The sequence below is a fragment of the Lissotriton vulgaris genome, chromosome 9, assembly GCF_964263255.1.
Source record: "Lissotriton vulgaris chromosome 9, aLisVul1.2, whole genome shotgun sequence".
NCBI lineage: Eukaryota > Metazoa > Chordata > Amphibia > Caudata > Salamandridae > Lissotriton > Lissotriton vulgaris.
In genome coordinates, this window is record NC_141697.1 from 242,139,941 (window position 1) to 242,164,537 (window position 24,597).

At 48.9% G+C, this 24,597-nt stretch overlaps 1 protein-coding gene across 1 annotated transcript in view; it reads left to right on the plus strand.

The window, feature by feature from the left end:
• KNL1 (kinetochore scaffold 1) overlaps positions 1-24,597 on the plus strand; it is a 617,593-nt gene that overhangs the window by 315,519 nt on the left and 277,477 nt on the right. Inside the window, exon 14 of the mRNA XM_086937420.1 lies at positions 9,240-9,355. Coding sequence (XP_086793546.1) covers positions 9,240-9,355 — 116 coding nt within the window. The remainder of the gene's footprint in view (positions 1-9,239; positions 9,356-24,597) is intronic.

Here is a 24,597-nt window from a genome sequence, read left to right on the forward strand (position 1 = left end):
GCCACCATTTTTAGAAGTGCGATCCTACCCAGTACCGTCAGCGGGAGGGTCGACCAGAAGGACAAGCTGCTCCTCAGTGCCCGGACACATCGACCAATGTTGCCCTCCAATATGTCTGTAGGCGCGTGGTAGATGCGGACCCCCAGATAGGTGAAACAAGATGGCTCCCAGACCACGCCCAAATCGCCGCCGGGGTCGGGCGATCCCGCTCTCAGTGGAAACACACAAGTCTTCGCCCGATTGACCTTAAGGCCCGAGAGCCGGCCAAACTCCGACAACAGGTCCATCGCTCCGTCCAGTGCCCGCGCCGTGTCAGCTAGGTACAGGAGCAAGTCATCCGCATATAGCGATATATAATGCCACTGCCCACCGCTGGCTATCCCCGCGTACCTGTCACCCGACCTCGCATGGACCGCCAAAGGTTCCATCGCCAGAGCAAACAATAGAGGGGACAGGGAGCACCCCTGTCGCGTGCCCCTGCCCACCGGGTACGCCGCAGACACCAGACCGCCCAAACGCACCCTCGCCGTCGCCGAGGTATATAAGACCCTCGTCCACCTGCGGAACCCCTCGCCCATGCCAAACCTCTCCAACACTCCATCCAGGAAAGACCACTCTAAACTATCAAAGGCCTTCTCGATGTCCACGGACAGGGCCGCCGGGGCTCCCTCCCCGTCCAAGATGGCGTCCATTACACCCACTAGGCGGCGAATATTCAGCGCCGTGCTCCTCGTGGGTATAAACCCGGCCTGGTCCCTATGTACCAAGCCTGTCATGTGTGGGGCCAGCCTGGTGGCTAGAATTCGGCTCAGAATCTTATAATCCACCGTCAACATAGATAGCGGGCGATAGGACCTCACATCCGTTGCATCCCGGCCAGGCTTTAGGAGCGGCACAATCAAGGCCTCTCGCATGGACCCGGGCAATTCCCCGGCCTCAAAAGCTTCCGTATATACCACCAGGAGCCTGGGAGCCAAGCTGTCTATATACTGTTGGTAAAATTCAATCAGCAGTCCGTCCACCCCAGGCGTTTTGTTGCGGGCCATATGTTTGATGGCCACCCGTATTTCTGCAAGCGTGATCGGGCCGCCCAACTCCCTCGCGTCTTCCACGTCCAGGACCGGAAGCTGCCTCTCCCCTAGGTATTCCGCAATGTCCTGAACCCACACCCCCAGCTGACTCTGGTACAATTCCTCATAGTACCCCCTAAAACATTCCAATACCGCTGCCTGGGAGTATACCATCTCCCCCGCGCATTACTAATGCTGAGGACCGGGCAGCCCCTAAGTTCCGGGTTAGCTAGTCTGGCCAAGAGGGTGCCCACCTTGTCCCTCTCCGCATGTGCCCTGATGATATACTGCCTGTAGTCGTAGCACCGTAACCGTTCAGTCTCGGTGGCAACCACCTCCTTCGCCTCCAATAACTGGGTCTGCAAATCCGGCCTAGCCGGCCTGCGGGGCTCCAGGTCCCTCAAAGTCTCTTCCGCTTTCAAGAGTGCATTCAACACAGTCGTTCGAGCATTCGAAAACCGACCCAAACACACCCCTCTCACCACCACTTTCATTGCATCCCATTCAGTAGACCTACTCGTGGCCGTGCCCTCATTCATTCCGAAATAGCTATCGATGCCTTGCTGGACCGCATCGCTGAACACAGAATCCTCAAGCGTCTCCGGACGAAGCCGCCATGTTGGTATCGCTGAGCGCTCCCGCTGCCACTGAATGTGTACCAATAGGGGGTTATGATCTGAGATAGTCCTAGCCAGGTACTCCGTATGAGAGATCAATGGGGCTAGGGACCCACCACAGAGCACCGAATCGATCCTGACCTGCAGATCATGGAGAGCAGAATAAAAGGAATAATCCCTGGCGTCCCTGTGCCGCTCCCGCCAGACATCCAGTAACCCCCATCTATCCTGCCAGTCCTTCCTGTGCGCGGCCAACCTGCGCACCGGGGAGTCCACCAGGGGGGGATGGGATCTATCCAAAGCCACATCCGTGATCGAGTTGAAGTCCCCCCCTAGCACTATCGGGCCCGCCAGGAAAGAGGCCAAGGACCCCGAGAGGCCATCAAAGTATCGAGCCTGATCAGTGTTCGGTGCATACACACAGCAGAGAACCACATCCCTTCCATATAACCTCCCCTCCACCGCCACAAACCGGCCATCCGGATCCACCACCTGATTGAACACTTGAAAGGGTATCCCCGCCCTCACCCAGATCAACACCCCCCTGGCATACGCCGAGTAAGTGGTACCAAACACCTGGCCACGCCATCTTTTCTGCAAGGCAGTGCACTCTTTTTTAGTGAGATGAGTCTCTTGTAGCATAGCTATCTGAACCCCCCGACGCACCAGGTATGCATGAACTTTGTGGCGCTTTATCATAGTTCGCAGCCCCCGGACATTCCACGTCAGGCATTTCAAATTAGGTAATGTCCCCATTCCAACTTCGAACAGTTCGATTCAAATAACGAAGGTTCATAGCCCCCCAAATGCAGTTGCCCCCCCCCCCCCCCAAACACCCCCAGAACAGAAAAACTCCCCAAACCCCACTCCCCAGGACAGAGCACACAAACCCAATGTCAGCCCCCATCCAAACCTTGATCCAACTTCCCACACTCCTACCCTGTGGTCTCCACCACAGTCGGCCTTAAGGGCCCAAGGGGGGTAAGTCACCGCCGACCCCAGCTAGCGGAGCCCGCGCCCCGCGTCTTCATCCCCTACTAAGCACTCAGCCCCCCCACCCGGCAACCCGCCCTCCATCAACAGGATACCACCCTACCATGAAGTCACGATCAAGTCCCAAGGCAGCCTCAGCCGCAAAATATGCCATCCGATGTCTGTGGGGTCACTATCGGCCCCTTCGAGCTTTCCGCCTCTGAGAGTTCTTCTCCCGTCCTGCTGCCTTCCCCGCCTGAGTCCGATTCTGCCAGTTCACTGGTCTGTTGCGACCCCGTAATGGCCGCCGTCGCTGCGAGCGCATCCCTCTTCTCCGCCGCCATTTGAGCCTCCCGCTTCTCCCGCTGGCGCCTGTTGCGGGACCTGATGCGCTGCGATTGTCTCACCCGGGGTGGCTTAGGCTGATCTCGCCTGCTTTTATGCGATCTGTCTGTCCCAGCTCTATACAACTCCAGATATTGCCAAACTTCATCGGGGGTCTGAAAAAAGTGCGTGGTGCCATCCATTATGATCCGCAGCTTGGCCGGGTAGAGCAAGGAGTACTGGATGCCTTCCTCCCTGAGCTCCTTCTTCACCGCTAGGAACGATGCCCTATTCTTCTGGACCGCTTGGGTGTAGTCCGGGAATATCGTGACCGTACTGTTCTCCACCTCATATGGGCCCGACATCCTGGCCCGCTGGATGAGGAGATCCCGGTCCTTGTAGTGGAGGAGCCGTACCACCATCGGTCGTGGGGGGCGGCCAAGCCCCGGCGGGCGAGCAGGTACCCGGTGAGCTCGCTCCAGTGTGAAAAAAGGAGTAAGCCCCTCCGGCGCTACCACAGTGCGGAACCAGTTCTCCATATAGGCCACCGCATCCTCCCCCTCAATTTTCTCCGGCAGGCCTACAACCCGCACGTTGTTCCGTCTATTGCGGCCTTCGGCATCCTCCGCCCGTCGCTCCAGCGAGTCCAACCGGGCCAATATATCCGTGATTCTGTGTTCCGCGGTCACCACCGATGGCTTCAGGTCCAGCAACAGTTGGTCATGGTCCTTGACCCTGTCCGCTAGCTTCGCGTGGTCCGCTCGTAGCAGCCCCAGGCCCGTGGCCACTTGGGCGATGTCTTGGTGCAGCGCCTCCTTAGTCGAGGTGATCGCTTCGAGTATGGCATCCAAACGCTGGTTCAGCCGCTGTTCCTGGCCCAGCTCCGGGGAGGGAGTCTCGCCCATCCGAGTTGATGTCGCCGGGTCCCCCTCAGCACGCTCCTCGGCCGTCAACCCCCCGATCGCCGCCATTCCAGGGTGCTGCGTCACAGGCCCAGGAGCCCGTTGGCGTCCGCTCTCTCAGTGCAGTGCCAGCCCCCTAACACCGGGCAGTGTTCAATGTCGCCACCGATGCCCACGGAAGCAATGGTCAGCTTGACGAACTCCGTTCAGCTGTCCCCCTCGGAAGCCTGAGGGGGGAAGGGTGGGTCCCGGGACGGTGGCCAGCGAGGGTCCCCAAGGTCCAGGCGAGGCAGGACAACGTCCCCTGGTCTCTGGGCACAGCACCGCTGATCCCAGTGCTTCGAACAGCCGATTGCAGGATCTCTTGCCAGTTGGCGACAACTCGGCTCAAAGCGAAAGTACGGGGCTGCCCGGCCTCCTCGCCGCCATTTTGTTCGCACCCTCGGCAACACCTCAGTCGTCTTTTCAGCTCGATCTCCTCAGGGCCAGCAGTCCCCCAGCGACTTTCCGATCGTGCCCGGCTGTCCCCTTACACTTCAGAGGGTAGGAGCGTCGTCTCCGGGTCGCCCAGGGTACCGAAAACAGGAGAATTAGCGGGATTCCGCGCGGAGCTGCGAGCTCACGCCGCCATCCCGATCGGCGTCCAAGCCACGCCCCGGGAAATGCAAAACTCATTACATTCAATGAGTGAAAAGTAATATGAACAAACGTGGTGTTACAGGGATTCTGCGCAAACACAGAACTGTGCATAAAGTCTTAGGACCTCAGTGAATTAGGATGTGCCAAAACTCCCCTCAGTACCCAAAATCCCCTACCAGACTAGCAATCAGTATCCCATTAGCTCTTCGTCCTATAGCAAAGGAACCAATGATTGGACAACCTAGAACATGAGACTAAGGACCATCTCCGGAATGGTGGGAAGTGAGCACTCTTTTGTTATACTTTCATACCAGTCCACAACAGGAGTAAAATAGAGACACAGTAAGGTTAAAATGTTTATTTTAATGACGTGATCTCAAGCGCAGTATTTTAATCAACATAAGCATACATATGATTAAGAAGAATACGGTCTGCATGGTGACAATTCCATAAAATACAAAAGGAGGAATCATATTACAATGATAGTGCAAACAGGTGATAAAAGTGCCTATTTAAAACACTCTCCCTATCTAGGAACTATGTATTATAAAACTATAGAAGGTCTCTGGAGTATTCTTTAGGCGGACCCCATTTACCTATACGCTCAGTAAGTGTAAATTACATCAAGATTGGTTAGTCTCTCTGCATGCCTGGAATCTTCCAAGTGTGCTTAATTCTGGCAAGTGTGCTATGATAAAGGCACCAGAATCCTACTCTGCTTGCAGCTGCCAAATTGTTGTCTAAAATGTGTTACACGGACACGCCGATAAACAGGCTTGCACGTTATGATAACCTTGGCGGCTCAGCACTCCCTGTACAGACTGGGGACACGATGGATGTCTAGAGATGTCAAAAAACAAACCCTTTCTCATGTATAGACCTTCGTGAAAGCTAACTCAGCATAAACAGCTAAGCAGTGCCATGTGCAAAAGCAGCAAAAAGGAAAACTGGCGTTTAAACCCCTAATAAGCCATGCTAACTTAACATGCACGTAAAAAGAGGCCCATAACCCACACTACAGGGGAATTTGGCCTCTCTAGGCTGATGACATCCTGAGGAGGTCTCCCTTGGTCAACTCCCACGAACTTAAAAATTAAGAAACTGGTAAATCTGACCCCAACCACTAGATGCTAGAAGCATGCCCTACCGCACAGCATGCTGAACATATATTGTTACAAGTGAGTTTGTTATCCTCTTAGATCTTGCTTTATTCTCCCAGGTAAATATAGCTTTTATGATTTGTGCTTCTCTACCTCTGTATACTAAAAAGGTTCCTTCCATACCTGTCCTCTGACGATTACTGGCAGAAAACCCAGGTAAGAAACTGAGGAGGGTGGTGGACTTTTGTTTAGAGTTTTTCCGGTTGCTTGCAACAAAACTCGCCTGTTTGAAGTTTTCCATCTTAAATGGAAAAGTAAATGATTTTGATTATAGCTGTTGTTCCCTTCGGCCAATCTGCATCAAATCTGACAATCTGAAACATTCAATTTCAAAGACCATATGTGTGAAGTTTGGTATAAAATTGTTATGATTGCTACTGATCACAGATTCCTCACCTTCGATTATCTGCCAGGTGATTTTGGACGCTGCAAAGTTCAAGTCTTTTTCTCTGCCGTATTGAGTGTGGGACAGGAATCACTCTAGCAAGAAGATCAGAGATTTATGGTCTCCGTTGGCGGTCAGGCTCCACATCCTCGTTCTGTAGATAAAGCCCATTCTTCTGGCCTTGAAGACTTTCCTGACATCCATCAGTGGGAAGCTGATGGAGGTTCTCACAGATTGGCATGGCAACTAGCAGTATTTTGTGGCAGAATACTTTACGTCCTTGCCGGTGGCTGGAGCATCATAACATGTTTTGGTTGCCATCCATAAGTTAGGGTCCCTAAAGGCCAAAGCGGGCGAACTAGGCAGACATAGTCAATCAGATCACACGTGGCGGAGGTGGAGCAGGCCGTGTTCCACCAATGCGTAGAGCCCTGGCTAGATCCTTTCGCCAGCTTTGAGAAATTGGAATGTCGGCAATTTTGTGCTTTGTAGTTCTCACAAAAACATTTGTTAGGAAAATCAGTCTGGCTGGATTAGGACTAGGATCTCCTGTATGCCTTCCCACCAATACCGTTCCTGCAATGGATTTTGAGCAACCCAGTTCATCATAATTGCCCCTTATTAGCCAAGGAAAGTGTGGTACCTGGAACTCCTAAGCATGTGCATCTGTGCTCCCATCAGGGTACCACCTAGGCAGGAGCTCTTGTTTCAGTGTCCTCCATCCAAGTCTCTTTTCAACGTTTATTGACTGAATTTATTTTGCCGCCAGAAATGGTAGATGTTATCCTTTCTGCCAGGCAACCCTCCATGAATTCCCTTTATGCTGGTCCTTGGACAAGTTTGTACCCCGTTGTGGCATCCTGGATGCGGACCCCTTACAAGTGAATATGTCGGATGTCTTTTTTTTTTTTTTTTTTTAGCAGATGGATCTTACAATGGGCACTGTGTCTGACCTTCCGTTCTTATTTAAATAACCTTTTGTAATGTGTTTTATTAAAGATTTGACCACTTTCCCTCCCAAACAGTTTGTGGTGCCACAGTTAGACCTTAACTTGGTCTTGACATTCCTGATGTATGTGCTTTTTGAACCTCTCCACTGTTGTTCACTGTGTCTCTTGACAACTGTCTTTTTCATTGTTATTACATCAGCTCGTCGCATGAGTGAACCTCAGGCAAATCCATGCAACTGCGCCCTACACCACCTTTTTTCCAGACAAATTGGTACTGCGGACTCTGGTATCCTTAGCCAAAGTTGTGATTTTTTCGTGTTGAGCAGTCAATCACTTTACCTGCATTCTTTGCTCCCCTTTGCCCCTCAAAAGAGGAGGAAGGGGCTCCATCCAGTGGACAAGATCAGGACTTTGTTTTTACATTCATCATAAAATACACCATTTAGGGAATTATCAACTTTTTAGCATGGAAAGGTAAGACTATGTACCATAGGACCCTGTTGAGGTGGTTAGTCCTCTTCATCAATATCTGTTGCGCACTGGCCAAAAAGTAGACATCAGAAGGTCTGAGAGCTGTTGGACAAGAGTCAAGCCACTACAACTGTGTTGGCGCAAGAGGTGTTTGTCCTTCTTACAGTTCTGTGGAGTGGCCTCTTCTAAAAATGTCTCCTGTTAGTGATCAGCACATTCTTACCAACAATTGGTAATGCTTCGCGTCTTAGGGTGTGGAAAGGGAAAACAACAAGAAACTGGTAGGACTGGCACTTACATGCAGCTCTTCCCGGAGTGGTTTGGAGCCAGTCGGTAACTGCAGGGTGCCACCTGTCATCATGGAGGAGCACGACAAAAATTATTCGGATCCAATCTGGCATCTCGGGATGTCCTAAGGTGAGGAACCACTAGAAAGAGCATTACCGACAATAAGTAACTTGTTCATTGGGTGTGGCAGGCGGGGTAATGGTGCGAAGTAGTTGAAAGTACAAACATTTTGGGGGATGGGGGGGGGGGTGTAATGGATAAAAGGTGAGAGTTTGTGTAGGAAGGTAAAATCACCCTGGAGAGATATTGTCATTATTAACCCTTTCGCTGCGGCGGCTATTCCGCCGCAGCGCTAACTGGGCGGGGCGGCCGAGCGGCGGCCGCATGCTGGTGACAGAACCGCTCCGTCACCAGCCGCGGTTGAGCTGTGCTGGTGACGGAGCGGTTCTGTCATGACCCGCCCCGCTCAATACAACTGCCGCGCAGGCGCGAAATCAGAGCCGCGCAGGCGCGGCGGCCGGGCCATGACGGAACCGCTCCGTCGTCAGCACAGCCCAACCGTAGCTGAGGACGGAGCGGTTCCGTCATCAGCAGGGGAGGGGTTAAAGAGTTGTTTCAGTGCATAAAGTAATAGTTGCAAGCAAGCTGTTGAAAGTTTTTTCTCATGTTACCTTTGCTGTACTGTGGCAATAAAGGTAAATTGACCTGACCTTTGCACTGCAGTAACAAAAGTATCCAACGTTTGGATATTGGTATAGATATAAATAAATTAAAACATTTTCTTGTAGGTTTACAATCGCATCTTGAAATACAATGTTGCTACATTTTGGTCGCTTATACTTCTACCTGTATATAGATTGCAATCGAGTGAGTGAGTGGGGGGAGGGGGGCAGTTAGAGTTCCTAAATTCTATGAATACTCCTAAGGAATGGTTGACAGAATATACTCTCGTATGTAAAACATGTGGCATCTCAAAGGATTCAACTATGTTCTCTAAACGAGATGCCGTGTGTTCCTCTTTTTCAATACATGTGTGACCCCTTTGTAGATTTGATTGGCCAAATTGTTAGACAATCTGATTAGGGCACTCAGATCAGCGGTAGTTCATGTTTTTGCATGGCTGTACTGGGCAGTCTGTGAACGCAACATTTGAATGCTCAAGCGGGGCGATCAGCCAAAGGCAGCAGAAAAGCATTATGTGCTTCTCACTACTTTGCAGGTGTTTTGCTGCTAACTAATCGCAGTTTCAAATATGTTATGAATCAGTTTGAACCAAAGTTACTATTTTTTTATGGGTCTGTGTTACACAAAGTACATGTTTAGTAGGTGTCCAGTCAGAAACCATGCCATGGCTACAGTTCGACCCTAAAAATGTTCAGTTGTGGTGTTTGTGGCCTTGAACAATGTTTATTTTAACATCAGTAGTGACACTTTTGATGTATACATTAATTTTATCCATAGCATGAAGTGAAGGCCTATCCTACTCAAGAAGACATTCTGAGTGAACGATATATTTATCAACCCAGGCTTCAGGTCTTTGAAGAAGACTGTCAAGCACTCTCTCAATTTGTCGAAGAGTAAGTTGAATTTTTTTGACATGCTTGCCTGATCATTAATAGGTCATATTGTGTCTATGTTGATATAACTTCTTAAAACATTTTCATATGTTTCTTTAGTGCCGACAGTTGCTGTGGTCTCAAATTCAAAGTACTTGATACTACATGAATGTCACCTAGAATGTGTGATTTTTAGGATATTGTAAGACCACCCAATAACAATGTGTTAGTTGGTTATGAACTTTGCAGTTTAAAACCATTTAGAACTGTCCACTTATCAGTGTTGAGAAAGAATAACAGGGTGGCTACATCAGCAAATGCATCAACTTTCATGTGGATTAAATTTGCGCACTCCAGTTTTCTGAACGTACTCTTATAATGCCCAATAGAGAGGTAGATGCAGGTCACCGTCCGAAGGAACATTTATTCTGGCCCTGCCCACCTGTTAGAATGTCTTCAGTATGGACAGGTTTGGCCAAATTCTTCCCACATAATCTGAATCGCTATTGAACATAACCCACTAACCTATATAGCATGTGACTGTCGTGAAATAAGCTTTCAGTGGAATAAGCCCTCTTTGGCTGCTTCATTGTCCAAGGAGACGGTGATTGAAATCCTTGTTCCTGGTCTGAGACTCTCACCAAACCTCTATCTTCAACGCTGTATATGTTCAGTCTTCTTTTTAAATTAAAAAAAGATAAGGACATTTCGTGGGTGGGAGCTGACCCAAGAAAGGCAAAGTGGGGTGCAAAATGAGGCCAGCGGGAGAGTCCGTGCATTCTTCACAGTTTTGTTATTTTGGATTGTATAACGCACAAACCAATTGAGGTGACCTAGAGGACATCGAAACTGCCCAAAACTTCATACAGGGCCATAGTGCCTATTTTCATTATAGAGAATTCATTGAGTAGGAAAGTGTTATGGGAAGTCCATCTCCGAGAAGTACTCTGGAAATCTTTTTTAGAATTTCTCAACTGTACGCTGACGATATACTGTTGTGTGCAACAAATCCACAGAAGATGCCCGACAAGTACTTGGTGGAACAATGAATCTTGCTCGCCTCCAAAACTAAAACGTGCATATTCAGTCATGCTTCCTATTGGTATCATTAAATTATTGGAAGTATTTGGCTTTCCAGTGCAGGGTTGAATGTTTATAATATTTTGGTGTGCAGGGGTGCACAAGCACTTTGCCCCTTGAGAGTCAGTCATGCAGGTTGGTCTCACAGCTAAAATTCCCAACGTTCCCGGTGGATCAAACAAAGCAACACTCTTAATAAGATTTTTGTATAGTGCATATTCAGTAATTAATTTATGTCTCTGCTGTTTAGTGCAGAGCGTTACTGCAGTTTACATATGGGGCAAGTGGTTCATCGAGGGGATGTCGGTGAAAATGATCTGACTCAATGAGTTGGTATGGTGTGAAATGAGTCCAGTGTTCTTTCAGACAGATTCATGAGGAAACTGGGAGGGGTATTCCGAACTGCTGTCCAAATCTGTGTAAAGTTGATAAATGTTTGTTGTCGCCACAGGATGTATCACAGGAAGGTGGGTGGGGGGAATTACGAGTCTTTGAATCTAACCAGATTCAGCTGTTGAGCATGTCCTCTCACTTGGGGTCTTACCAGACCTCATTCTGCTTCTTACTGTCTGTAATCTTAATGCAAAATGTGATTTCTTCCGATGCAAACTTTCAAAAACTCCTGATGTTTAAATGTTATCCCTAACCTGATCCCGTTTCTTTTTCATCCATTTTTTAAGTTGTACAGAAAGTAATGGAATGAACAATAAAACGGTACCCGCACAGCAAAGACCACCCCCTTCATTTGCAGAATTATATTGTTTGTCAATGCCCTTCCCATATCCTTCTTTAAACCCAACCACTATAGCAGTAAAATTGGAATATTATAGTACTTCTTCCTGTGTCAAAGTTGATAGTTCTATCACTGCAATACCAGACCCACTATACAAGCAACACTTTGACAATTACCAGTGAGAAGTGATACCTTATTGTAAGAAATCCAATTTTACAGTTCTACATTAAAAAGAACAATGGCCCTTATTCATCACAGTGACATGTTTTGTCATCGGGCTCCTGGTCACTAGTATTTCCCAGATTTTACACAAGGTGGCCCCCTTGGGGGTTTTAAGAGGAGAAAAGTATGCCTTTTTAATAGTAAAGCATATGCCTTAATAAAAGTTAAAGGGCCAGATGTAGGTCACCAAATACCGGTCGGTAACAGCCGAATTCGGCCGTTACCGACCGGTATTTGGTGATTGAGATGTAGGGGTCATTATTTTACAGAATCTGTAAATTTACCAATTCTGTAAAATACCGAATTGGTAATTCTACCGATTCGGTAAATCCCAGATGTAGGTAGCACTGTTTACAGTGCTACAGGCCTTCAGAATTCGGTATTTTAGCACCCAATGCAATTGGGTGCTAAAATACCGAATTCAGGTGTACATGTACATCTGTGCATGTACAAAGGTGCCATGTGACACAGACATACCCTTAGGGCATGTATGTTTGCCACATGTCACACAAGCCTGGAATTGGGGTGCTACAGGGTGTCAAAGTGACACCCCCTGCACCCTTGCAGGGTTCGGTATTTACTGATTCGGTAAATACCGAATCAGTATTTCCCATTGATTCCTATGGGCTTCAAGGCCCATAGGAATCAATAGGAAATACCGATTTGTTATTTACCGAATCAGTAAATACCAAATTCTAAAATAAGAATTACCCACATCTGCCCCCTTCCTATTTACCTACTCTTAAATATCGAATTGATATGATTCGGTATTTAAGAGTAGGTAAATAGGAATAACCTACATCTGGCCCAAAATATGTAGGGAAAGGAAAACGATTCGAACGTGTTCGCTCTACCATATTCATTACTAAAATTGGAGCACTAAGGAACTGAATTGAACGTCACATTAGTAAATGTTTACTAGGGCGCTTCATTGCACAATAATAGACTAATAAACTTTTCTTGGGGATTGAGGCTCAGCAGCTACATTCTTGTGACTTGCCGCCTCAAGTAGTAGGTTTATTCATGAAGCAAAAACTCCTAGTCAATATGTGCCACTCACTGGGAAAAGTTTTTGGCCTGGCATGGGGTTCGTCATTTGGATCAGGGGTCTCCAGCCTTTTCTGTAATAAAAGCTACTTATGTTCAGTGAAAATCAGCCTGAGCTACTGAGTTAGTGATGTGATAGTAACCACCCCATCCAAGATTGTCAGCAATGATCAAATCGTTGCATTAGGCAGGACTGCCAGCAGTAAAGTAAAAAAGCTCTATCAACTTGGAATGCATATGTAATAAAGATCAGCCATAGCTGCAATCCCCCTGGCACCAAGGTAATAATTTGAATAATAATGCTCTCCTAATCAAATGATAGATGTAAATTAATGAATGAATGAAACTGGATTTCTATAGCGCATGGCTGCCCGGGAGCGTCCCAGCGCTGGGATTGCATTGACAACTGAGAGGAGAAGCAGAGGGGTAGAAGGGGAGTAATGGTTATTGCGGGAAAAGGTGAGTTTTAAGTTGCTTCCGGAATTTCATGTGGTTAGGTTCAGCGCGTAGCTTGGTTGGCAAGGCGTTCCATAGAGTTGCAGCTGTCACAGAAAAGCGGCGCCCTCCAGTGCGGGCCTTTTTGACTCTATGGACAGTGGCCAGGTTACCTTGGGCGGAACGCAGGGGCCTGTTAGGTTTGTATGGGTGGAGCATGGTCTTAAGCATCGGGGGCCCTTGGTCTTGTAATGCTCTGTGGGTAGTACATAGGGCCTTGAATTTGACCCTTTCGCGGATCGGCAGCCAATGGAGTGCCTTTAGGGCTGGTTTGGCTGATGCTCTCCGGGGGGTGCCTGTCAGAAGCCTTGCAGCAGCGTTTTGTGTTCTCTGAAGAATATTCATAGTGGATTCTGGGGCCGCCAAGAAGAGGGCGTTGCAATAGTCTAGTCTGGATAAGATTAGACCTTGAATGAGCATTTTTTGTGACTGTGCGGGGAGTAGTGGAAGAATCTTCCTGGCAGAGCGAAGTAGGCCCACGCAGGTACCAGCTGTTTTTTTGGCCTGCGTTTTCAGAGAAAGGTCTTGTTCCAACCAGAAACCCAAACTTTTAAGTTCTGCTTGGGTTGCGGAAGGGTTCCTAAGCATGCTGGCCACATGGCAATGGGAAGGGATGGTGTTTGGTGTCCCAGCAGCATGAGCTCGGTTTTAGAGCCATTTAGTTTCAGCTTTGAGTCGCACATCCAGTTTTGGATTCCTTCTAGACAGTCATGGAGGTTTTTAAGTTTGTCACCTTCTAAGAGAATGATAAAACCATTTGGGTGTCATCAGCGTATGTGACGGCTTTTATCCCAAAGGGAGTGACCACATCCTCCAGGGGGGCCATGTATGTGTTAAATAGTTTAGGGCTCAGTGAAGAGCCCTGAGGAACCCCACACTGGAGGGGGAAAAATCGGATCGCACACTCCCTTCACAGACCTGAAAGGTTCTGTCCTTAAGGAAGGATGAAAGCCAACAAAGTGCCGTGTCCCTCACTCCTAGGTTGAGTAGTCGCTGGATCAGGATCTTGTGGTCCACCGTGTCAAATGCAGCTCTTAGATCCAGGAGGATCAGAAGGACTGATCCTCCTGAATCCAAGATGCATCTGGCTTCTTCGACCACTTTCAGAAGAGCGGTCTCGGTCCCCTGACCTGGGCGGAAACCTGTTTGCGAGGGGTGGAGAAGATTGTTGGATTCAAGGAAAGCCGACAATTGCTGATTGACAGCCTTCTCTGCGATCTTACTTATGCCTGGTAAGAGAGAAATTGGGCGAAGGTTAGAAAGGTCTAAAGGGTCAAGACCTGTTTTTTTCTGTAAAGCTTTAACTATTGCATGTTTCCAATTGGCGGGGACCACTCCTTGGCTTAGAGAGGCATTAATAAGGTTGGTGGCCAAGTGAGAGATGGTAGGTCCGACTTGTTTGAGGATATGAATGGGAGCTGGATCATTAGGTGAGCCACTTTTCATGCCTGATAGAGCTTTCAGAAAGTCTTCATTGGACAGCTGATTTTGAGCTGATTTAATTTTGAGAATGTAACTATTTTCCCCCAAAACATCAGTTTAGGAGTTCTGAAAACACACACCTTTGTGTCTCAAATACAAGCTTTTTTACTTTTGGTATAGAAATAATTCAACCATACAAACGCTTCTATATTTGTAGGCTGGATTGCACACAGGAGAGCTACTTGCTGCTCTCGAGCTCATCGCTGGAGACACCTGATCTAGATAGATTGTGTGCATGAAATTGTTTTTGTTGATGTCCAGCTTTGCAGTGGGCAAACTTATGGGTTATGTGTCTGCACTTTCAGACAATTTATAAACTTGCTTGACCGACCCCCAATCCCCCCCCCCCCTCTCTCTCCATCAATCGCGGTTTTTGATGCATTTCTGGAAGTACTTGAACCATGCGTTTCTCCAAAAGTATTTGCCTCACCTAAATGGGGCCTAAATATATTCCAGACGTTTAATATAAATATATATATATATATATATACATATATATAAATATATATATATATATATATAATCTCAATATCAAATGAAGACTCCCGCCACTTCCACCATAGCCACGGCGGCGAAGAAGGAGAAGCGAACCACTTGATCAGGCAAAATGTTATTTAATCAACCATATCCAAAAGAGCATCGACAGATGACGCGTTTCGGGCTCGAGAGCCCTTGATCACATAAATGGTTACATTGTAGCCATTTTTAAACAGTATGCCTCTTCCCATTATGGTCACATGGCCAGCCCTTTGGCATTAACACTGAAAAAAGACTATATCATGCATGTGTAGTTTCTAGCGAACTGATTTCACATATTGTTGTGTTTATCTAATAAAGTTCTACATCAAGTTTGAAGTATGTCAGATATATATATGTAAATATCAAATCAAATCATATTGAGTCTTTTTAACAATTAGGCTATTACTGGATAAATCCATTTATAAAGAATAATCTTATAAACGAGCCAACATTATATCTGCATAAATGCAATGGGCGTTACGACCATCATAGCACTAGTGGGTAAGATAAGCATGGTAACAATGTTATACATGTGAAGTAGTGCAAAACAAATCTCAAAATTGAGATAAAATAAAATAACAAGGCAAATCAATAGAATGTGTAATGAGATAATAGAGGAAATATCGAACTCGGAAAAAGCTGTTTTGTCCCTTAGATCAACTTAACCTATATCTCCCATATGCAAACTACTGTACGTATCCCTTGCATTAGTGCAAAATAAATAAAAGTGTGATTTTATTTATTGTTCCTATATACTTAGGTATACAGGAAACCTTAAAATTCCTTGAAAGATTAATATATATATATATATATCTCATGTGAGCCTATGCACCGATGTTTGTTATGGCTTCTGGTAATCAAGACTGTCTGATTCCCATCACTTCTGTATGACACATAAGTGAACTGCAGGTGCTCTCTACGTAACCTCCCAACGCCTCGATCTTCTCAGACAAATTGGTGCTGCAGACTCAGGCTACTGTCCTGCCGAAGGTGATATTACCGTTCTATGTCGGTCAATTAGTCACCTTTCTGACATTTTTCGCTCCTCCGGCTTCGCCCTAAGAGGTTTGAGTTTCTATAGTGACCATATACGACCATATATTGTGTAGATCTGCTCTTTGTGAGGTTCACTGGAACCAATAAAGGCAAAGGTGAGTTTTTTCAGAGAATTTCCTTACAGGAATTGTTTTTCTTTTTCCGCTAAATTCCATGTTTTTGCGAAGCGCCCAAAATGGTGCAAAAAAATTGCAAATTCAGACCAGCACAGGATCTGTAACCTTTGTTTGCCAGATTGTCATGACCTTAGAAGATGTTGTGACTGCAGCACCCTTTCCCGGAGCACCATAGAGCATGAGCAGGTTCACCTGCATAGCCAAGAGCAGCGGCAAAAAGACCAGATTCCTTTGCTGGCAAGACATCTGAGGGGCGAGGAGAGACTGCTCTCTTTACCAGTGCCCCATCTTGCACTCTGCGGACTCCCGCAAGAGGAGATCCAAAAAGAGAAACCAAGGTGAGAGACAACATTCCTGTTCAACATAGGAGACCTAACGTCCATAATAAGTACAGCATCTACTTTAATACCTATTCAACTCAGTTGAGTTATATCCAGCCTATAACAGCGAGAGCAGGGGAACCGGCATACACGGTGAGAGCGCCCGAATTGCCCAGTGCTGCGCAAGCCAGGCCATGCAGCGGTGAACCAAAGCAGTTCCCCAAGATAGGAGCACTTTTGTGGCGGCGAGTTGCTGTCCTGACAGGGCCTTGGGCGGCCTGTTCCCACGCTGGATTTGTTATTCTCTGGTGGCCGCTGTCCTGGATATTGACTCTAGCTGATGCCCCCCCTGCCGTCACCTACCCAGCCGGACCTTGGACAGATTTTCCCCTCGTCTCCGTCCCATCTTCCTCCTACCCCTTTACCCTATCCAATTACCCTTCCTTGCTCCATTCACCTTGTCCCCCATGTTCTTTAAATGCTTTTCTTGAAACGTATGTAACTTTTAACTGATGTAAATTGCAACATTATTGTTCCTTGTGTAAAGCGCTCCTATTCCTTCGGGTCTAGCAAGCACTATATAATAACTCATTAATTAAATATGTTCCCATTTAGTACTCTTTCTCTCTTTGTCTACTTCCCTAGCTCCTATCCCCTCTCCCCGGAATCTTTCACCTTGCCTGCTACTCTGCCTTGCCCCCTGTCATTTGTGCCCTTTGACTAAGCACTCCTTCTCCCCTTGTTGGGGAAAGATCCAATATTTATATTCTGGATTCTCAGCAAACACACTGAGAGAGTCCACTGCGCCAAGTGTGCCACTCACAGCTGAGGTATGGTATGGCACCCCTTGCCAAAGCACTCCCTCTCCCCTTTTTGGGGAAGGATCCAGTATGTAGGCCTTGGAGTCTCAGAGACCCCTCTGAGAGAGTCCACTACGTAAAGGGAACCTCCCGCAACCCACAGAGATAGGGAAGTGATACCACTTCCCCTGGGGTCTCAGCTTACTGGACTTTGGGCGTTGCTTTGACTCGTCTACCGGTTTGTGTCCCCGTCACTCTTACTCTCCTCTTTCCATGCGGGGTCCTTCACCCTCCCCTCCTCTTTCCCGCCTTCATTAGCTGTATACTTCCCCAGCTCCTTCCCCGGAATCTTTCCCCTTGCTTGCTTTCCCCTTACGTATTTTTTTTTAAATGTCTTTATTGCATCAATAATTAATAGTCAAGCGACCATTTCTCATGTCCATTGCCACGTCATTTACATTGCAGTGCCAACTGTGCAGTTATCTTATCTTGCAATTTTCTTTAGTAATGGTTCCATTTACTCAAACTCCCCCCTCCCTTGCACTCTTAGCATTGTATTGATCACACACCTCTGTCTCCATACGTCGATTCAAACATAATCAAGCTTCTGCGTTATATATTCTGCCTAGTAACATCTTTTCTCTCTGTTCCCATCGAGACACGTGTCGTACCTCGCCATGTTGCCCCATCAGTTTCTCCCATTAACACATTGCTTATATCGTAAGAAAAAACCAGCAATTTCGTATACGTATACCAGTATCCCACCTCATGTCTCTATTAGCGAGTCCGCACAAGCCTCAAATTCTGCTAATAATGCTTCCCATTCTAGCGATATATGCGTTTTCTTTAGGCCTCTGCGTTCTTCCCTTCTCCGTTCCGTTCCCTCCGCCTTACCCCATCGCAACACCTCGCTGTGCCAGCCCTCCGGGTCCAGCGGTCTGGGCGATTTCCATTGCATCGTTATTAATCTTTTCCCTAGCAGCAGCGCCAGATCAGCAAAGCGGGAGGCTGCGCTTCTCTTTTTTTCCTTGTGACCTATACCTAGCAAACTGTAGAGCGGCATGGTGTAAGGTCTACCCGGGATAACCTCCGCCAGAGTTTTATGGATTGCTGTCCAATAACAGCCTAACTTGGGGCAATCCCATAACATGTGTGACAGTCCTGCATCTGTCTCTCTGCATCTGGGGCATGTATCTGCTGCGTCTGGGAACATGTCATGTAGCTTATGGGGAGTGAGATATGCTCTGTGCACTACCATTAATTGAATGAATTTGAATTTTGGATTGCGGGACAGTTTTTTAGGGAACTTAAGTATACTCTCCCAGTGCATGGCCCATATCCCCCTTCTATCGTGCCCGAGTGGGTTGCAGTGTGATCGCCCTTACATCTCTGATGCCAGCCGACAACCACCTCGTCAGATGGCTGCCCGTCTTCATCAGATATTGCATTGTAACGAGCGAGTTTGTGGGCGGTTCTGCCCCATCCCGTGCCCATGTCGAGGTTATGTAACGTGCGACCTGCACGTGTAGCAGAAATAACGTGTCGGGGTATGATGCAGGTGTGCAAAGTCTGCATGTGTCATGATAGCGTTCTCCATGAAGAAGTCCCCTACCTACATGACTCCCGCTTGCTGCCACGCCTGAAGAGTTCGTTCCGTCAGGAAACCGTTTCCCATTGCTAGTCCCATTAGTGGTATAGAGGGTGCCTAGGATGTCCCCGCGTTAGTGTATTTGAGCGCTTTCTTCCAGTACTTGACAGCTAGTGTCAGGAGGTATGGCGCTGTAGCAGGTGTCCTAGTGTCTGGTAACAGTAGTCGGTGTATAGTGCCCCAGTTCCTGTCCGTTTCAGTCATGCCTATTTCGTGTAGGTTACGTCCCGCTAGCCAGTAGGCCAGCCACTGGAGTTGACAAGCTTAACCGTAGGCAATCAGATCTGGCACCCCCATTCCACCCCTGTCTGTGGGTAATAGCAACTTAGCCAGGCTGATACGGCGCCTGCCCGTACCCCATATCAGTTCCGTTAGTAGTGTGTTGAGGGATCTGAAAAAGGACATCTGAACCATGAGGGGCAGATTAGTGAAGAAATACAGCAGTCTGGGTAGTACCACCATTTTGGCAATGCCACCTTCCCAGCTATCGATAGGGGTAGTGTGTTCCAGAATTGTATTTGCGTTTTGAGCGCGGTGGTTGCTGTGCCCAAGTTACCATCCAAAAGGTCCTGAGTGTTCCGGTATACCTGTATGCCTAAGTATTTGAAAGTTGTAGGTGCCACGTTAAAAGAGTGCGGTTCGAACCTAATATGTGTGGTGTCTAATGGGACGTTGAAGCCGTAACCGTAAGACTTCGATTCATTAATCATTAGCCCTGATATGGCCCGGAAATCTTTAAATATTGCTGGGAGTGGATCCAGATCGTCCGACATATCCTTAATGTATAAAATAATGTCATCGGCATAGGCCGAAATTATGTGGGGTGTAGAGTGTCTCAGTATCCCTTTCGCTTGTGCTAGAGTTCGCACCTTACTCAGTAAAGGCTCCAGGGCGTTTATGAACAGTAACGGCGATAACGGGCACCCTTGCCGCGTGCCTTTCTTTGTCTATTTGCGCGGAGATACACTGATTAGTTCGAACACGTGCCGTGGGGTGTAGATACAGCAGTGTTACCCAATCAATGTATTCCTGAGGAATGCCAAATTTGTCCAGTATCTTCAACATATAATCCCATCTCAGGGAATCGAATGCCTGCTTGAGGTCAAAGGAGATGCATCCTTCATTGTTATTTCTGGTACCCTCCAGAGTCATTAACTGGCTCAATCTCCGAAGGTTCAGTGCAGTACTTCTACCCGGCACAAAACCAAACTGATCTGAGTGTATCAAGGACGGGACATACTGTGACAATCGGGATGCCAAGATCTTGCTAAGGATCTTGTAGTCCGTGTTTAACAGGGACAAGGACCTGTAATTTTCCAGTTGCAGGGCATTCCTACCAGGCTTGAGGAGGGAGACTATTAACGCCTGCAGTGTGGCAGTAGGTAATGTGTGGGATTCCATTGATATGTTGTATAGCGTATGTAGGCGTGGGGCCAGTATGTCGATGTACGTCACGTAGAACTCGGCCGGTAGGCCGTCAGTCCCTGGAGCCTTGTTCCTAGGTAACGCCTTGATGGCCTGCCTAATTTCGGCTAGAGTTATCTTGCCAGCCAACTGTTTCTGTTGGGCGGCCGTGAGTCGTGGAATGGGTACGTCTGTCAGGAATGACTCCAAATACGTGTCCGACAGTGGTGTATGCGAGCTATACAACTCCACGTAGTAGTCCTTGAACGTGTTATTGATGTCCATTTGTGTCTGGACTACTTCCCCCAACCTGTCTCTCACTTTCACTATTGGAGCGGCCGGCGGGGCGTTGCGAACCAATCTGGCCAGTAGGGGACCAGATCTGTCTGCCTGGGTGTGTTGCCTGCATGTATATTCTCTGTGGTCTATTACGCGTAATTCCTCCAGCAGCTCCGCATGTCGTATGTGTGCTTCCTGTAGTTGCGTAAGGCTGCCATTTGCGCCCGCTGCCTCGTTTTCAAGCATAGCTAGGGTACCTTCCACTTCCTTAAGCTTCTCTAGCACTGAGTATTTAATGCCCTCTTTTGTACCCATCGCCACTCCTCGTATGGTCACCTTAAAGGCATCCCATTCTATTTGTCGGGACCCAGCTGGGTTTTGGTTCTCGACGAAATATCTTGTGATGGCGTCCGACATTGTCGCCCTGAAGACTGGGTCTTCCAGCAGTTCAGGGGACAATCGCCAGGTCGGAATCGGAGTAGGGAACTTCCCCCCATTGTAGCAACAGCTCTACCGAGGCATGATCCGACAGCGTTTTGCCCATGTTTGTGATCGAGTCAATGGACCCTGACAATTTAGCGGAGCAGAGGAAACAATCTATTCTAGTGTGTAATTTGTGCGTCGGGCAGTAGAACGTGTATTCCCTATGATGTGTGTTTTTGATTCGCCATGGATCTACAAATTCCCAGCCAGTCGCCTAGTGTGCCAGCGCTTCTGCTTGTTTCTTGCTCTCTGCTGCGTGCAGTGGGGGGTGGGACCTGTCAAGATTCAGATCCAGCACCGCATTACAGTCTCCACCAATCAACCAAACGTGCTTTGACCACTCTGACAGCACCCCACTAACAGTGTCAAAGAATTTCGACTGCTCCGTATTGGGGGCATAGATACAGCCCAGTACCACCATAGAGCCGTCCAACAATCCCTTAACAAACACGTACCTCCCCTCCCTGTCTATCCGGCACTCCAGTTCTTTAAACGGGACCGTGTTTTTAATCCAGATAGCCGCCCCACGGGAAAATGCTGAGTATTCGGTGGCGTAAAACTGACCCTTCCATTTTCTGGCCATCTTGGCGCCTTCCGCGCCGTTTAAGTGTGTTTCTTGTAGGCACGCTATTACCACCTGACGTCTGCGTAGTTGAGCCAATATCCTATGTCGTTTATGTACCGACCCCATGCCTCTTACATTCCACGTGCAGAGTTTATATGTGTTAGTTGTTACCATTGCTTTGATTGTGTTTCTTGCGACCTCTCCGGCATGTTCAGCCTGTGTGTCAATGTGCGATACATTTCGTGTGCTATCTTGGTGCGTAACTTCTAACTATAAGGTCCCTTCCTTCTAACTGTCTAGGACCAAACAACAGAACCCAACATGGGTAGAACCATGATTCCATTTTGCCTTCGCCTGGGGGGGGGGGGGGGGGGGGGTGTGCCCCTTCGTGCTGTCCCAGAGTCTTGGACGAAGGTCTCTCTGTTGATCGCCCTGTTAGCTGCATAGAACCCATGCTGTACTCCCCCACTCCAAAAAATGCTTTTAGGCATAGGCATACATTACCACCCCACGTCTCTCGAGCAGCTTATCAAGTCGTGAGCCATCTGCGCTGTGATGCGTGGTAATAGCTGCAAGCTAGTGTCTGATAACGAAGCCAGTAGTGCGAGCTGCCCTTGCGTTTCCGCCTCATTCCTGGCATCGTGGGCCGCCAGAGCGTCCGTCGTTAGTGGCGCCGTCTCCGTCGTTTTGTCCCTTCCAGTCGGTGTACGTGCTCCAGCCATGCCAGTCTCCTTGTCCTTCGGGTCCCCTGTTCCTGACCTCGTCTCCAGATTGTCCGTCGCTTCCTCTCTCATCTCATTTTCCATAGGATCCTGCGTTGCGTCCGGCGAAAGCGCCACTTCAATCCATTCCGACGCCTCTTCCGGGTTGTCGAAAAAGTAGGATTTGTGCTAATGTATAACTTTGAGACGTGCCGGAAAGAACAGGGCATATTGCAGGTTGCGCCTCCCGCAGGGTACGCTTCACGCCCAGAAAGGAGGACCTTGCTTTCTGCACTGCCGGAGTGAAGTCCGGATATATTGATACCGTTTTATTTTCGTATCTTATCGGGGCCTTCTCCCTCGCCGCTTTTAGGACTGTGTCCCTGTCTTTGTAGTGTAAGAGACGAGCTATTAGTGGACGTGGGGGGGCCCCTGGTTTTGGCGGCCTCGAGGGTACCCTGTGCGCACGCTCCACACTAAACAGCGGGGTGAAATCCTCGGGAGCCACCACCGTCTTTAGCCAGTTCTCCACAAACTGCGTCGGGTTAGCACCCTCACGTCGCTCCGGAACGCCAAGAATGCGCACATTATTGCGGCGCGAGCGCCCTTCCGCATCATCCACTCTGTCCCGTAATCCCTTCATTTTCCCCTTACGTATTTGTGCTTATTGTTTATCTCGACCTTACAATTAACTATGTTGCCATGCTCTAATAACTGTGTAACCTTTGTAACGATGTAACCTGTAACTATGATCTGATGCTCATGTAAAGCGCTCTGATACCTCCGGGTGTAGCCAGCACTATATAAAACCATTAAAATAAATAGGTCTCGCTTTTGGGACCTCATAAGTATTTAGTTATGCAGCACAATATTCGTTGGTGCAACACATCAACGGTTGCATGGCTTGGGCGCCGATGTAGGTGGCACCGGGACTCCGGAGCTCCTCCGTAGCCGACCCTCTCCGGCAAATATCCTGACCCCAAAACTGGACCCCTGACCTCCACAGTCGCATCGGAGGATCTGGGGAGCACTAAGGAGGAAGCTGGAGGTGCTGGATGCCTCACGACGGCTGGGAAAGTACTTTTCCCCCCGAGCGAAGCGACTGAAGAGGCGGGCTCACAAAATGGCGGCCGGAGTCACTGGCCGTGCTGCCGGCGCCCGGGGACCCTCGGAGGTGGCAGGAACTGCCGATGCTGGAGCGGGGCGGCCCACGAGCTGGCTGAGGTGGGAAGCGCTGCCTGGAATTGCAGGTTTGTCGAGACCCGGGAGAGGAGGTTTGGCGAGCTGCCTGACCCTAAGATGGCGGCACCCGCGTGAATGCCTCTGCCCTTGGTCCACAGTTTGCAGACGTCAGAGGGCCCGCAGCTTTCCCTTGAGAGGGGACCACCCTGTTGCTGGGGCGGGAGCACCAGTGACCATTATCCCTGGGGGCAGTGACGACCGTTGGTTGGGATTACTGGCTGCCTGGAGTTCCATCCTGTGAGGTAGACAGGAGTGGGGGGTGCGCCTTCGCAGGGCGCCCGTGTGAGCCTGCTGTCGCCGGTGAGCTGGATATCAGTGGGCTGGTGCCCTGGAGACTCGCGGTGACCGCGTTTTCTGCTCCCTCTGAGCCCCCCAGTAGTACGAGGACCTGGGGCCCCGATCTCCTCCTGCACCGGGAGCTGTGGCGTCAGCGAGACCCATTGTGAGCCTCCGGAGGGGGGGCCCGAGGACCGAAGAGAGCTGCTTCCTGGAACAAAGCGCAGTCCCTGCGGCCTGTGGGCAGTCCATTCGCCTGCTGACCACTACGGATGACCGCTTGGAGCTGGCCCTGGAGATCTGCCTGAGGGGCCTCGCTGGAGCGTTTCCCCTGCGCTAACCTTGCTCCTGCGCCCACTGACGTTAGAGCGGATATACCTGCCACAAGAGACTGGGGAGTGTGGAGCCAGCATTGGTGCCGCGCTGCCCTGACTGCATCGGACTGGCGGACCGGGAGTACTGGGCCAGGGTGGGACGGCGCCTGTGGTTTCGGACTACCCGACCAGCAGTATCGCTTGAGGTGGACTTTGAAAGCTGCCGCAAGATGGTCAGGGGGACCGAAAAGAAGGGCTTCGATGTGCTGAGACACGATGATCCGGGCCATTCCATGGCGGGAGACGGGGCGGCGTCTGGTTCTGGGGGTACTGCCCTGCCACAAGACCTCTCCCTGAGCGACATTATGCAGGCCATTGTGGCATCACGTGAGGCCCTGGAGAAGCGGATGGACACCATTGGGTCTTACCTGTCCCTCTTGAAGGATGACCATAGGAAGCTGAAGGAGCGAGTAACGACTTC